This window comes from Triticum aestivum, chromosome 7A (genome assembly GCF_018294505.1).
Source record: "Triticum aestivum cultivar Chinese Spring chromosome 7A, IWGSC CS RefSeq v2.1, whole genome shotgun sequence".
NCBI lineage: Eukaryota > Viridiplantae > Streptophyta > Magnoliopsida > Poales > Poaceae > Triticum > Triticum aestivum.
Window position 1 is genome coordinate 165,316,842 of NC_057812.1, and position 14,824 is coordinate 165,331,665.

The 14,824-nt window shown below is 53.3% G+C and overlaps 1 protein-coding gene across 5 annotated transcripts; it reads left to right on the plus strand.

Annotated features, from left to right (window-relative positions):
* The first annotated feature begins 9,445 nt into the window (after positions 1–9,445).
* On the plus strand, positions 9,446–13,021 carry LOC123152713 (uncharacterized). Of its 5 annotated transcripts, XR_006476311.1 has the most exons (6): positions 9,446–9,770; positions 9,902–9,999; positions 11,419–11,491; positions 11,574–11,615; positions 11,887–11,963; positions 12,740–13,021. XR_006476311.1 is itself a non-coding variant. In XM_044572198.1 (5 exons), exons 2-5 carry the CDS (start codon positions 9,917–9,919, stop codon positions 11,956–11,958), a joined length of 270 nt encoding a protein of 89 aa, XP_044428133.1. In that variant the 5' UTR covers positions 9,446–9,770; positions 9,902–9,916; the 3' UTR covers positions 11,959–13,021. The 5 variants fall into 5 exon arrangements, 3 of the variants coding, with proteins under 3 accessions (XP_044428133.1, XP_044428134.1, XP_044428132.1); XR_006476310.1 differs by having other exon boundaries at positions 11,574–11,963; XM_044572198.1 differs by having other exon boundaries at positions 11,887–13,021.
* Positions 13,022–14,824: the final 1,803 nt, after the last annotated feature.

The window sequence follows — 14,824 nt, forward strand, 5'->3', positions numbered from 1 at the left end:
AGGCACCTCCTTCGAGGGAGTGAACTAGCCGGCTATTGGAACTCAGCCATCCCCCAGGCCGACTGGGGGAGGCCTGGCCGCCTTTAGGCGTCTCTCTGACTGAGGGGGCCCGCCACCCACGGGTCGTACTGACAGCTCGCCGTGGGTGACGTCATGGTTAACATGGCAATAGTGCCGCGCCGGACGGGTGATGGCCACCCCGTACGACGCATTGTGGTCATGCGTGTCCTGGGATTCGGGGGTGGCAGGCTTCACTGTAGCCACGCCCTGTCTCATCGCCGTTATGTGGGTGCAGACTCTGAGGGCACGATCTCGGCCGTCTGCTGGGGGGATAGCTTCTTGGAGTCGGCCTTCTCGTGGCCGGCTTCTTGGAGCCGGCCCTCTCGTGATTTTCTTCACGAGGATTTTAGGGCTGGGCCGCCTTCGTGCAGCCGGCCCGAGAGGTAGCCAGCTGGGGGAAGGCGGCCCCACGTCTTGGATGCTTGAAGGCTTGATCAGCCTATAATTTTCCTGAAGAGCCAGGGGCAGCCGGCTAGGCTACCCGTGGTCATTTACTCCGATAGTAGTCCCCGAAGCTGGTTGTGCTCCGAGGCAAAAAAAAGACGAGAAGCTCAATCAGCTTCCTATCTTGAGGAGCCGGAAACTGGGAGCTGGCTTTGATTAGGTGCGCCGTCTTCTGGAGGTTTCGAAGCTTGAAGGCGGGAAACAGGCGGCGCGCGAGTCAGGCTGCGAGCTGACCGCATGTCACCTGCGTGCCACGTGACACCCTATGGCTGGAAGGGCCTGCCAGCCCACGCACCCGACGGGACGCCGCCGCAGTCCGGGGCCCGCCACTACCGGGCCTGGGCCCACACACGGATCTTCTGTGGCCCGGATGAACCGCGCGCCTCATAGCGGCGGTTACCGCACACCATGAAGGCGCAATAATCGTGGGGCGTGGGGGAGTGGGCGCAGTTAATCCCATGTCCCCCATGCCCTGCCTCCTCGGCTTCGCTGCACGAGGCTATAAGTAGGGGGAGAGGTGGGGAGCGGCAGACGCTCGCACGCTCGCCCTCGATCCGCCCCTTCCTTCTTCTTCTTCCTCCTCTCTGTCCCCACAGCTACCCACCACCGCTCGGATTTCCCGCCAATCTTCTTGGCTCGCCGTTGCTCAGCCGCAACAGGGTCGCGCGCTCCCCGCCGCCACACCTTTCTCATCGCCGCGCCGTCCCCATGGCGCTATTGAGCTCCTGGGATGGCTCCAACATCCATGAAGACCATGTCGACTTTCTCCACTGGACGCGGCGGCTGCCAGGTGCCAACTACATGCAGGTCTGTCTCGCGCCGGAGAGGGAGATCTCGCCGGCACCAGAGGAGGACGAGCGGGTAATCTTCCGCTCGCACTGCCTGCGCGGCTTCGGCCTGCCGACAAGCGGGTTCTTCCACTCCTTCCTTGAGTTTTATCATCTCCAGCCGCATCACTTCACTCCAAATGCGGTGATGCTGCTATCGGCCTTCGTCTCCCTGTGCGAGGGCTTTCTTGGCGTCCTCCCCACCCTCGAACTCTGGGAGGAATTCTTCCAGTGCAAGCTTGGCACTATCATCGCGGGCGTGCCCGCCCCATGCGGCGCCTTTATCGCCATGCGGAGGACGAGCGACAACAATCCGTTTCCGCCCATCCAGCTGATCCAGTCGGTGACGCTGTGGCAGAAATCTTACTTCTACGTGAAGAACGTCCCTCCGCAAGGCGACTTCGTCAATCTGCCGGCTTACGTAGCCGGCCCGCTGGCTGGGAGGCAGCCCTCATGGTCCTACCGGGCCAGGTCACTGTCTCAGGGTGGGGCCGCCTCCGTTGCACGGCTCCCGGTGATGATCTAGTCAGAGGGCCTGACTGGGGCCGACCTGGTGGCCGTCTTCGTGGAGCGCTGGGTGCTCCCGCTCCAGGGCCGACCTCACATGATCTTCCAGATGAGCGGCCGCTTCAACCCGTGCCGGCTAAGCACCAAGGAGATGCCTCACACCGAGGTGTCTTACATGGTGAACTATATTTCCAACTGCAAGCTCACCGAGGAGTGGCAGTACGGCAAGGAGCCGTACTCTCGCGCCCATCCTCCACCTAACGTAAGTTTCTCTTCTTTTCTTCTTTCCCTGTTGCCGGGTTCGTGACGGCCGACTCCTGACCAGTCCGCTTGTTTTCGGTAGAACCCCATGCTTCCGCCAGCAACCGGGGCTGCGGGGGTGGAACGCCAGTTCCTCCCCGACCGCGCGGTGGACGACGTCGACGACCCGGACCTGGGGGGCGGCCGCCATGGAAGACGACGTCGTAGGGGAAGGCGGCGAGGCAGGCGGCCCTGGGCTCGAGGCCGCCTTCGAGGACTGGCCGGATGATGATGAGGCCGAACTTGTTCCGCGCCGTCAGCCGGCGCCCGATCATCAAGGCGCGGGCCCATCTGCCATGCCGGCTGCTCGTGGTGGCGCACAGAAACACGAGGCCACGTTGACCCACTTCGGCAGTCGGCTAAAGAAGCCCAAGAGTACAGCGGCGGCGACTAAGCGGGACGAAGCGGCCGCGAAGGCGGCCCGCTTCCGCAAGGTGGTGAGGCAGCCACAGGCGGTTTCAGCGTAAGTGTCATTTTTCTTACGCCTTTCTTTTTCTTCTTCGGTTGATATTCTTCTAAGCCTTCCTCTTGACTTATCAAACAGGGCCCCACTTTCCCTCGGGCGGGTCCCTGTCGCCTCCATAGTCAGAGCCGTGGGAGGGTCTTCAAGCTCCCGCCGTTTGGATCCCCGCACCGATCTCCTAGAGGCGACTGAGCGAAACGCGCGGGAGGCGCGGGAGGAGCGGGAGGCAGAGGAGCGGAGGATGGCTCGAGAGGCGGAGGAGAAGTCGACGGAGGCGCGAGCCGACGCGACCGCCAAGGCCCAGGAGGAGGTCACAGCCATGGAGAAGGAGGCGGAGGCACAACGGAATCAGCCTCCACAGCTCGTCACCCCCTTCGCGCCGCCGCTCCCGACATCCTAGTGCCCCCGACGGAGGAGGCCGGCCGCGGCCAGCCGGCGAGGGAGAAGGAGACGGAACTGACGCCGCCGACTAGAAAGGGCCAAGGTGGCCGGCCCGACGTGCCGCCCGTGTAGCCGTCCGGAGGTGAGCCGACTGTGGGGGCGGACCTTGTGGTCCTGTCGCCGTCTCGTCGGCACGCGGGGAAGTCGACTTCAGCGCCGGATCCACAAAAAGCCGTGGGCGCCAGCTCGTCGGCCCAGGACCTGGAAGCGGCCAGCAATAGCTCGTCCGGGTGGACGCCGGGCGGTGGGACGGTCGTGCTGAACGTGGCGGCGCAGGACGTCCGGAACCGGCTTCAGGCCCAAGCTGTCGTGCTGAAGCAGTACACTCAAGAGTTTCTCTCGACGTGAACGGTTATTCGAGTGAGTCCTCCTGCTCTTCGTCGATTGCTCCTGATTTCTTCCGTGGGGGCGCGTCAGCGCATCCACTGGGTGTAGTCCCCGAGTTCCGAGTCGGCTGCTGAGCAGGCGGCTTGGAACTTCTTGGTAGACTTCGATTGCCGTCTTGTTCTTACTCACATCTCTTATCTTATCTACAGGAGTATCATAACCTCCGCGCAGCTGCTTTCAACTCCCAGGCCCAGGAGTTGAATCAAAAAGCCACTGATCTGATCGAGAGCCGGAGTAAGTGCTTCATCTTTTATCTCAAGTGGGGGCGCGTCAGCGCACCCACTGGGTGTAGTCCCCGAGATTCGGGCCGACTACTGATAAGTTGGGTCGGATCTTTTCCTGACGACTTCTTTCTTCATATCTATAGGGGCCAATGCTGACTTGAGGGACTAGCTAAGTGGAACCTAGTCCGCCCTTCACGCCAAGCAGGCCGAGTGCGCCGCCCTGGCTCAGGAGCGCGATCGCCTGGCCAAGAAACTGGCCGACCAGGAGGAGAGCCACAAGGCGGCCCTGACGGCGGCGCAGGACAGCGAAGCTGCCCTCAAAGCCAAATATGAATCCAAGGCGGCGAACTGGGCCGACGCAAGGCAGGCGCTGAGTCAAGGCTACAGCCAGGTGGAAGACTTAATTGATGATAGGCCGCTTTCTTCTTCATTTCTTTGCCTGCCTCCTACCATCTGGTTCGTCTTTTGATTTTGTGCTACTGCTTTCTTCTTTGTGCAGATTACTTTCCTGATTACTCTGTTGCCACCTCCCAAGCCATCCAGGCCTACCGCGAGCGTGACGGCATGCAGGGGCCGAGATCGCACCGGGTGTTGGCCGGTCACTTGAGGAGCAGCTGCTGGCGCTTCAAGCCCGCCTGCAGCCGGCCCACCGCATGCTCCGCTGTCTTCAGCGCGCCAGGGTGCAAGTGTTGGCCGCCCTCTGGCCTGGCGAGGTGGTTCCCCGCACCCCAAGTCGGACTGCCGACTGGCTGGAGGTCGCAGTCGGCCGCTTCGAGGCTTGGAAGGCGTCAGCGGCCCGGTCCGGCGCCGCGCCAGCGCTGGAATTCGTCCGAGCTTGGTATCCTGGGGTAAACTTGGATCAGCTGAGCCCCTGGCGGTAGGAAGCCGACAAGGAGCTCGAGGCGGTGCGTCCGGCTATCGTCCAGCGCGCCTCGGCGATCGCCGAGTACACCGACACCGGCGCCTTTGCCCCTGAGGTGGATGATGCCCGTCGCTCAACTAGAGGAGTGGTTCAAGCCGAAACCGGCAGAAGGTGAGGACTCGGTGGAGGAGATTGCTTCCAGCGATGAGGGCGAAGGTGAAGAGGGAGAGGATGGTGAAGACATTGTGCCAGACAGCGAAGCGACCAGCCTGCCTCAGCTTGATCGTGCCTCCAGCAATGAGGCGCGTGCAAGCGCGCCGCCTGCAAGAGGTGATGATCATGCCGAGACTCGCCAGCCGGCCACTCCTCCAGCCGACACTGCCGTCTCTGCCAACTTGCCCGACTCGCCCGTCGCTCCCTTGGCCTGATCCGCCGTCCGTGCTTTCCTGCTTGTTACTCTTTTGAACAACTTTTATTAAATTTGCGGAGTTCCACCCACTGGGGGTGTATTAAAACTATGTTGAATGTTGGCCTTTTGAAGGTCTTTTGTGTAAATATAATTATGCATGTGTTTGGCTTCCGTTCATGTTTGATTTTCATCCTTTTGGCTTTTTCCTTTGCCGCCTTCCCTTGGCCACCGCCTTCCTAGCCGGACAGCTGCTCTGCAGTCTGTGGCTGGAGAAGGACTTGATTGTTTTGGGAAGACAAGTACTCGAGCTTTCTTAGATTGCAACAAGGTGAACGGGAAGCCGGCCAGCCGGCTGCTCTGGTAGCCGGTTGGCGGGGCGGGAGGCCGGCTCACGTTATATAAGTTCGTTAGTCCTTAGCCGTTTTTCGTGTGGGCATCCTTTCCTGCCCTTGGCTCTTGCCAGTCGGACAGTCGTTTCTTCGAGCTGCGACTTTTGACAAGAGGAGGCTTGGGTGCCGGCACACTACTTGTCTGACTGCAGGCAGAACTTTAGATATAACTCGAGGCGGCGAGTCCTCGGGCAGACTGGTCGAACCCGGTGCCGGACGAAAAAAGCGAATGTAGTAACATAATCATAGACATGATAGTCATCATTCATAGATAAAGGAGGGTAGTCCCCGAGTGCTCCTCGGGGGACCCTTTGTCTCGTACTTAGTACAAAAGGTAGCGTGGTACATACTGCTTTTTAACTGTAAAATCTTCGGAGGAGATTGTCGTTCCATGGTCGTTCCGACTCCTTGCCGGAATCATCTCTCTTGCATGCCTTCGCCTTCTGTGCATTGATTAGGTAGTAGGAGTCGTTGCCTAAAGCTCTACTGATGACGAAGGGGCTCTCCCAAGGGGCCGAGAGCTTGTGCTGACCGACTGTTCGCTGGATTAGCCGGAGCACAAGATCGCCCTCTTGGAACGATCTTGGCTTGACCTTTCGGCTGTGGTAGCGGCGCAGACCCTGCTGATAGATGGCGGACCGGCTGAGGGCTAACAGCCGGCCTTCTTCCAACAGGTCGACGCTGTCTTCTCGTGCTTCCTTGGCCTCCGCCTCCGTGTACATGGTGACCCGAGGTGAGTCGAACTCGATGTCAGTTGGGATGACAGCCTCGGCACCATATACAAGGAAGAAAGGGGTGAAGCCGGTTGACTTGTTTGGGGTAGTGCGCAAACTCCAGAGGACGGCCGGCAGCTCGTCAAGCCAACAGCCGGCCGAACGCTCTAGTGGCATGACCAGTTGGGGCTTGATGCCGGAGAGGATGAGTCCGTTTGCTCGCTCGACCTAGCCATTTGACTGCGGGTGGGCAACAGACGCTAGGTCCAGCCGGATGCCTTGTGTTGCGCAGAAATGTGCCAGTGCTCCCTTTGCAAAATTTGTGCCATTGTCGGTGATGATGCTGTGCGGTACGCCATACCAGGTTGTGATATCTGCGATGAACGTCACAGCCGTCGGCCCATTCAGCTTCTTGATCGGCTTTGCTTCAATCCACTTGGTAAATTTGTCCACAGCGACGAGCAGATGTGTCATGCCGCCGCGTGCCGTCTTGAATGGGCCCACCATGTCCAGCCCCCAGACGGCAAAAGGCCAGGTGAGGGGGATGGTCTTGAGTGCAGAAGCCGGCAGGTGTTGCTTGGAACTGAAAACTTGGCACCCTTTGCAGTGTTTGACTAGTTCCTTGGCGTCATCCAAAGCAGTCAGCCAGAAGAATCCATGGCGGAAACCTTTGGCGACGAGTGATCTTGAGGCCGCGTGGTGGCCGCATTCACCTTGGTGGATGTCCTTGATGATTGCTATGCCCTTCTCTGGCTCGACGCAGCGCTGGAAGACTCCAGTGACGTTGTGCCTAACAAGCTCTCGGTTTACTATTGTGTATGCTCCAGCTTGGCGTTGGACTTGTCTTGCCGAGATCTCGTCAGTTGGCAACTCTCTGTTTACTAAGAAGTTAAGGATGGGCTGGGCCCATGATGGAGATGTGACATCTTCTACTGTCAAAACTGCTACTGTGACCAGGGCGGGTGGGCTGGATGGTGAAGAGTTGGAGTCGGCCACCGCCTGTTGTGTCGATGCAGTCCCCGGGCCGGCTGTAGTAGCCTCCGGGCCGAGTTCCGAAGTTCCCGGGCCGGGTGCGACTACGGCAGTCCCCGGGCCGCCTGTCGAAGTCCCCGAGCCGCCTGCTTGGTTCCCCAATTCGGATCCGACTACGTCGGGGTCAAGCGGCACGAAGATGGAATCAGATTCTGGAGACGGCTTTATAGACGGCTTGAGGAGGCGGTGGAGAGAAACACCGGCTGCTACAGCTTGCCGGGTGGAGCCTATTCGTGCCAGGGCATCTGCTCGCACGTTGTTGGCCCGTGGTACATGAAGGAACTCGCATCCTTCAAAATATCCACTGATTTGCTGAAAGAGGAAGCGGTAGCTTTCCATGTTCGCGTCCTTGGCGTCCCAGTCGCCAGATGACTGCTGGATCACCAAATCCGAGTCGCCATAGCACACGATCCGGCAGATGCCGAGCTCTTTGGCTAGCCGGAGCCCGTGTATGAGCGCCTCGTACTCGGCCACATTGTTGGAGGCGGCAAAATGAATTTGCAATGTGTACTTGAGCTTGTCGCCCTTGGGAGAGGTGAGGATGATGCCGGCTCCCAAGCCGGTGTGCATCTTGGACCCATCAAAGTGCATCCACCAATGAGTGGAGTCGAGGGCCGGTTTCAGGTACTGGGTTTCAGCCCAGTCGACGAGGAAGTCGGCCAGTGCTTGGGACTTAATGGCGGTGCGGGGCTGGCAGAAGATCGTGTAGGGAGCTAGCTCAATGGCCCATTTTGCCACCCGGCCAGATGCATCCCGGCTGCCTATGATCTAGGCGAGCGGGGCAGTACATACGACCGTGATGGGGTGCTCTTGAAAGTAGGACTTGAGCTTCTTTGCGGCGAAGTACACACCATAGCACATCTTCTGGTAGTGTGGGTAGTTCTGCTTCGAGGTGGATAATACTTCGCTTAAATAATACACCGACTTTCTTCTGGGCGCTGGACCACGATAAGTGTGCTGACCACCCGGCTAGTGGCGGCAATGTAAAGGAGCATGGGCTCTTTCTCAGTCGGTGCCGCCAAGACAGGCGGCGTGGTCAGCATCTTCTTTAGCTCGTGGAAAGCTTGGTACGCTTGGTCGTTCCACTCGAAGTGAGTGGACTTCTTCATGAGTCGGTAGAGGGGGAGAGCTTTCTCTTCGAGCCGGCTGATGAAGCGGTTCAGGGAAGCCAAGCATCTGGTGAACTTCTGGACGTCTCATAGCTTGGTGGGAATCTCCATTCTCTCTATGGCCTTGATCTTCATCGGGTTGCACTCGATGCCGCGTTCGGAGACCAGGAAGCCTAGAAGCTGGCCGGCTGGTACGCCGAACACGCATTTGTCGGGGTTGAGCTTGATCTGAAATCGGCACAAGTTTTCAAATGTCTCTCCGAGGTCTTCCAGCAAGGTGTCGCGCTTCTCCGTCTTCACCACAATATCGTCTACATAGACGTGGGCATTTCTGCCGAGCTGCTTGAGGATGCATTTCTGCATGCAACGTTGAAAAGTGGCACCGGCATTTCTCAAGCCGAATGTCATAGTCAGGCAGTAGAAAGCTCCGAATGGTGTGATGAAGGCGGTCTTCAGGCGGTCAGTTGGATCCAACTTTATCTGGTGGTAGCCTGAGTAAGCATCCAAGAAGCTCAACAGCTCGCATCCGGCTGTGGAGTCTATTACTTGATCAATCCTTGGCAGGACGAAGGGATCTTTTGGGCAGGCCTTGTTGAGGCTAGTGTAGTCTATACACATGCGCCACTTGTTATTTTTCTTCAGCACGAGTACCGGGTTGGCGAGCCACTCTGTAAAGAAAACCTCCATAATGAAGCCGGCCACCAGAAGCCGGGCTATCTCTTCTCCTACAATCCTTCTCTTCTCTTTCGATAGTCGGTGGAGGGGCTGTTTGACTGGTTTTGCACCTTCTCGGACATGTAGCTTGTGCTCGGCGAATTCCTTCGGAACACCCGGCATGTCCTTGGGGGACCATGCGAAGATGTCCCGATTCTCATGGAGGAAATTGACGAGCTCGCCTTCCTACACTACAAGGAATCTGTTAATCCATGACGGATTTCTCATGACGTTCTCACAAACTTTCACGGAAACCGTCATGGATATGCAAGATGCGAATGGGCCTCAAGATGATTAACTGATTATGATGGACAACGATGGACCGTCACGAAAACCGTCACTGATCAACCAGATGGGCCTAACTTTTTTTATTTATACACCATTTGGACCGTCATGGGTGGCTCCTGCAGTGCGTGCCATTTTGTTTGGCGTACTTGTCAGTCGAATGCAACAGTGAATATGGAAAAAAAGAGAAACAAATAGAGCGCGCGCGTGAGAAGGGCAATTTTAAGTCGCCAGCGCGGGGAGTGAAAATTTTCGAGTCAGCCATTTAACTGCAGAGTCCACACCATCCTAACCCTAGTTGCCCTTATCCCGTCTCCTTCCATACCAACCAGCCGCCGCCGCCGCCACTCCACCTTCCCTCCTCGTGTCGCTTCATGTCGCCGCCGGCGGCGGCAGGCCCCTCCATCTATCCCGCACCGGATCCATCCCCGTCTACCCCACCAAATGCCCCTTCCCATTCAGGTCGTTCCCTCGAGCTGCGGCGGCCCAGTCCTGCCTCTAGAGCTGACGCGGCCGCAGTGGCGGCAGGACCGACTAGTGGGTTTGGAACCCCCGAGGTCTCCGGCGGCGGGCACAGATCCAGCTCCGCGGCGAGCCAACATGAGTGAGGAATCAACCCTCCCCCCCCCCCCCCCCCCCGGCCGCCCACAAGCCACACACACGCTTCTCCTCTGCTATTTGTTCATCCGGATTGAGTTTTTACACAACTTCTTATTTGGCTTGGGGGATTTGCAGGTCAGACTCGTGGGGATGGTGTGCGGCAAGGCGGAGCAGAACACGGGCGCGCCCTTCACGCTCGACGACGGCACCAGCCGCATCAATTTCATCAGATGGTGAGTGCAGCTCGACACATGGCTTTCTTCTACATGAGCTCCAGATGTATTTATCAGATAAAACCTTCACACCCAGCGTGAGAAGCTTGATGAATAACAATGTTGACAATTGATAGGAGGCTCCTTGATGCCGTTTGTTTGGGAAACAGGTTTTGCTTATAAGCTCACCCGATTGGGGACTGAATCCATGGAGAATAAACATGATCAAACAACATGACAGAAAACACTTGAATTCATATCCAATAAAAAGTTTAACTTAAAACAATTTTATATTCATGTAACAGTATTATTATTATTTTCCATCTTATCCATTCAGGCATCTACCAGTTTCCCGTGAATATGCATCGTCATTTAGTTTTTCATCCATTACCAAATATTGTTGAATCCATATGTACTTTTAGTCTGTCCGGGTCAGACATCATTTCTCTTTTTAAATGGATTTACACACCAAGGCTGGATTAGTCCGCTTCACTGATTTCTGAGCTGTCAAGTTATCTGCTTCTTATTCCTCCCATCTAGGGGCACAAAAACTGAAGCAAATACTCGTAATGAATACTCCGTAGGAATTTAATAATGTAAGTACAAAGATAAATCTAAGAGGTAGTGTGACAAAACAATCATGATCGATTTAACTGAAGGACTAAACAGAGGTCACCTAATAGTTAACATGATAATTACCTTTTTTAAATTACCTAGTTAGTTGATCTGTTTTAGACTTTTGTTTGGATTCCATTGCTGGATGTTGGCTAATTGATTTGTCCACTGCTGCAACTTCAACCTTCACTGGATTGAAATGTTGTTGGTTGTTAGTACGACAGTGCAAGAAATCAAATAATTGGAATTAAACCTGTGGGTTCTTAACCATTTCTACTTAATTCAAAAATTGAGTTCCATATACAAAAAAAAAGAAATTGAGTTCCAAGCTGATCGTAGTCTCCTAAAGATTGAATTAATGGGCTGCCCTCTTGCCTGAAAACAAAAGCAAAAAAAACTGCACACCACCGCCTGCCTGGCCTCGCACTCTTGCTTCCCAAGTTCGAAAAATCGACCCTCCAGTCATGATGCTGATGTCGCCGCTGTTGCCAGGAAGCCACATGCCCCTAAAGAGCAACAGGTAAAACTGATGGATGTTGTGACTACACATATGTCCAAAGTAATCGTAGTAATATATTGCACTGTACATCTGTACATGGCTGGTCTGCGTGACGAGAATGATTAGATTGATTTACTCCTCTATTTGGTATGCTTTGTTGTTTGTTATCACTTGGATAGTGGGTTATTCCTCCTTATTCTTCTACATTTCTGATTGGATCTTTAAGTTTTGTATTTCCTAAAGTTTTAATTGATTCTTGATTTATGTTAAGAAAAAAAGCACATTTGGGAATGATTCTGATTTATATGTATACATTCAAATATAAGGTGCTACATTGTACTTCTCTGGGGGAATTGGTGCAAAATCTATACCAAAACAATTTCAACTCTAGGACTAGAGGTGATGTTCTTTTGTTCCAGTTCTTATGTATATATGTAAGAATTTATCTGTAGTAGGCTGATATGTTCAACCAATTTTCCAGCCTATTGATACTTTAAGGATATCGACATCATGCCGGTGCAAGGTAAGCACCGTGTCTCTTCCTCCAATTATCCCATCAAAAGCATATCAATATGGCATATGTGTGATTAAATAATCTTCGGTCAAGATATGTTATTCTTAGCATCAAATACTAACTACCCTTCTCTTTCCACCGTATCCTGTAACTATTGTTGAATTAATTGGTTGCAAAATACCCATTATTCCTTGCAAAGAATCATGATTATTGATCATGTGAAAAAGTAGAATAACAGACAGTTTGATGCAACTTATTTCTGTAGTAAGTTTTATTTCAGAAAGGAGGTGCGTGTTGGTACTCTTTAATCATGTCTACTTCTAAATGTTATAGCTCGCTGCTAAAGTTGTAAGCCAGGTAAAAATTAGCTTTACACAGCTACTTTTCATACGTTTGAAGATTATTATTACTCAAAGTACTGCTAGATTGTAGTTAGTATGTAGATGTTGTTCAATTTTTTTTTCTCAATTGATCACATTGTACTACATATTTCTGGCAGCTATATTTATATCAATTTTGTTTCTGATTTTGTGAACTGATGTGCATCCCGTCACACCCATGAACAATATTTGTTCTGAATTGTTATCATAGTCTATCAGATTTGACACCCCCAATATCTCCAGTTCACCGGCGAACATGTTACTATATAGTTATTTTAAACTATGATGAAAGGAGTGCTGCTGGGATGTGTGGAGTGGAGGACAAATGTTTAGATATATACCTGAATTGATAAGATGTCCAAAGAACATCTAATAATTACATGCATGTAAGACCATTACAGATTTGTATTGGATATATCAGATATAAAACCGTACTTGGTTTTTTTGCTATCAACTCTAACCGTGGGCTTTTGAGCAAGCCAAGTGTGTTTTATATGCTAATTTCAAATAATGCACATGGTGTCATATGCTTAAATGCCTTAAAGGGAATAGTAAATGAAACATTTTTTTAACTTGTATATAGTCTGCTTTTTTAGCATGCGTTGCCCACATTTTCATGATACCTGCATATAGTAGTGGTGTCCATCGGATGATTGCTTGGAAAATAAACTAATATTATTACTCTTTAGATTCATATGGGAGTTTGCTGTTATAACTTATTATAATTTTGTATGTCTTTTGGATTCCATGCAGGTTTGGCGGTTAGTCCGTGTTACTTTAGATTGAAGTTTTTTAGCAGGAATTACTTGGGTCTATATAACTCCCTGAAAGGGTGCTGGTGTTGGAGACTGAAGTCAACAAGGACATTTTTTCATGGAAGTCATATTACTAAAAAAATGCTCAAAGCTCTTTCCAGATATGCTTGTGCTGATTTGATATTAAGCTTTGTTTTTTGAAATCAGACTAGATTGTTGGTACTTTGTATTATGATGTTAACAAATGTTATTTTTTGAATGAATATAATTTGGTTGTCTCGTTGTAAACTGTGCTACATTAAGAAAACAAGCTGGACTAGAAAAGGGGCTAATGGGTTGGACCAAAAAATTTGGTAGGCCAATGGGAAGTACCAAAATAATATCAAATGGGTTGGACTGGACTGAAATTATTGGGGCAAGACAGTAATTGGGCTAGTTACTACATGAGCCACGCTGGCCTCCACGTAAGATCCACGCAGATGCCATGTCAGGTCCATGTTGCTTCCAGGTCATGTAAATCGGTGACAGTTTGTTCCGTCACAGCCTAGTTTGGGCCGGGCGGGCCTGTGACAGATCCATGACGGCCAACAACCGTCATGGAAGGTACAATGTCAAATTATGACACGATATACATGACGGAATTCAGGTCCATCATGGATGGGTGTGCGTGACAGTTTTTGGCTGATCTGTGACAGACAAAGACCGTCATGTATTAACAAGTTTCTTGTAGTGCTATTTGCTGTCCAGGTTTGCCCCGATGGTGGCAAACCTTTCTGGGCGGTTCTTTGGCCGGCTGGAAAGAACCTTGGGCATCACACTCCTTGGGGTCGGGGGACAGGGCCGGCTGCTTGCCGACCATGGCCACGACTCAATCCAGTATCTTCTTCTCTTCAACAATCACGAGGGACTCGACCAGCCGGCTACTAGCTGCGGCACACTCGGAGGATTTCTTGTAGTCTCCAGCTATGGTGATGATGCCCTTGGAACTCGGTATCTTCATCTTGAGGTAGGCATAATGGGGTACAACCATGAACTTGGCTAGAGGAGGTCGGCCAAGCAACGCATGGTAAGGGCTCTTGAGATCCACTACCTCAAACCACACTGCCTCTCGGCGGAAATGATCCTTGTCCCCGAAGAGGACATCTATCTTGATCTTGCCGATTGGGGAGCAGGACAGGCCAGGTATGATGCCATGGAACACAGTCCGACTAGGCATGAGTTGCTTCGTCTTGATGCTCAGCTTCTCCATGGTGTCACAGTACAATATGTTGATGCTGCTCCCGCCATCTATCGGCACGCAGGAGAAACGGGCAGATCGCCTTTCTGTTGCGAGGGTGGCGTCCAAAACCAATGCGTAAGAGCCGGGAGACGGCATCACCTCTGGGTGATCAGTCCGGCTCCAGCTGATAGGCCATTCTGATAAGTGCATGAACTCGGGATTGTTGGAGGCAACTGCATTGACTTCTTGGTGCTGTCGGCGCCGGCTATGCCGATCTTGCGGTTGGCTTGTAAAGACGACATAGGCGGCATGCTCGTCGGGGAACTTGTCTTGAACAACCCTGACTACTGGTCGAGTGGCCGGCTGCGGAGGGGCCGGAGGCAGCTGACCAGCAGGCGGAGGCAGCGCTATCCCCTCGCCCTTGGAAATCCATGTGAGCCAGTGGCATTTCCGGGTCGTGTGGTTTGAAGGCTTCGCGCTGCTGTGGAACTTGCAGGGGGCATCAAGTGCTTGCTCGTAGGAGAAAGTCGGCTGCCAGGCCGGCCTGCTGCCTTTCTGCTTCTTGGGCGTGGGCCGCCCTTCGGGTTGTTCATCTTCGACTATGGCCACCTGCCGATTGGTGGAAGGTAGCATGGGAGCCTTGTGCTTGTGGTCGTTCTGGTACGGGCGTCGGCTAGAGTCTGTCGCCGGCGTCTTGGGACTCGGAGCGAGCACCTTCCCGGAGGCATCTACTCGGAGCTCGGTCTTCATTGAGGAATCGGCCGTGGCGTATTTATCAGCTATGACCAGCAGCTCATTGAGGGTAGTCGGCTCGTCGCAGAGGAGTTGGTGCTTGAGGAGTGTGCCTTCTCGGCACCCGGCGGT

Excerpts from the sequence above, each read along its gene's own strand:
- LOC123152713 (XM_044572197.1), top strand. The coding sequence starts at position 9,611 with ATGCCCCTTCCCATTCAGGTCGTTCCCTCGAGCTGCGGCGGCCCAGTC. Across the intron at positions 9,771-9,901 it reads TCCGCGGCGAGCCAACATGA|GTCAGACTCGTGGGGATGGT; the intron begins GTGAGGAATCAA and ends GGGGATTTGCAG. Across the intron at positions 11,616-12,739 it reads CGACATCATGCCGGTGCAAG|GTTTGGCGGTTAGTCCGTGT; the intron begins GTAAGCACCGTG and ends GATTCCATGCAG.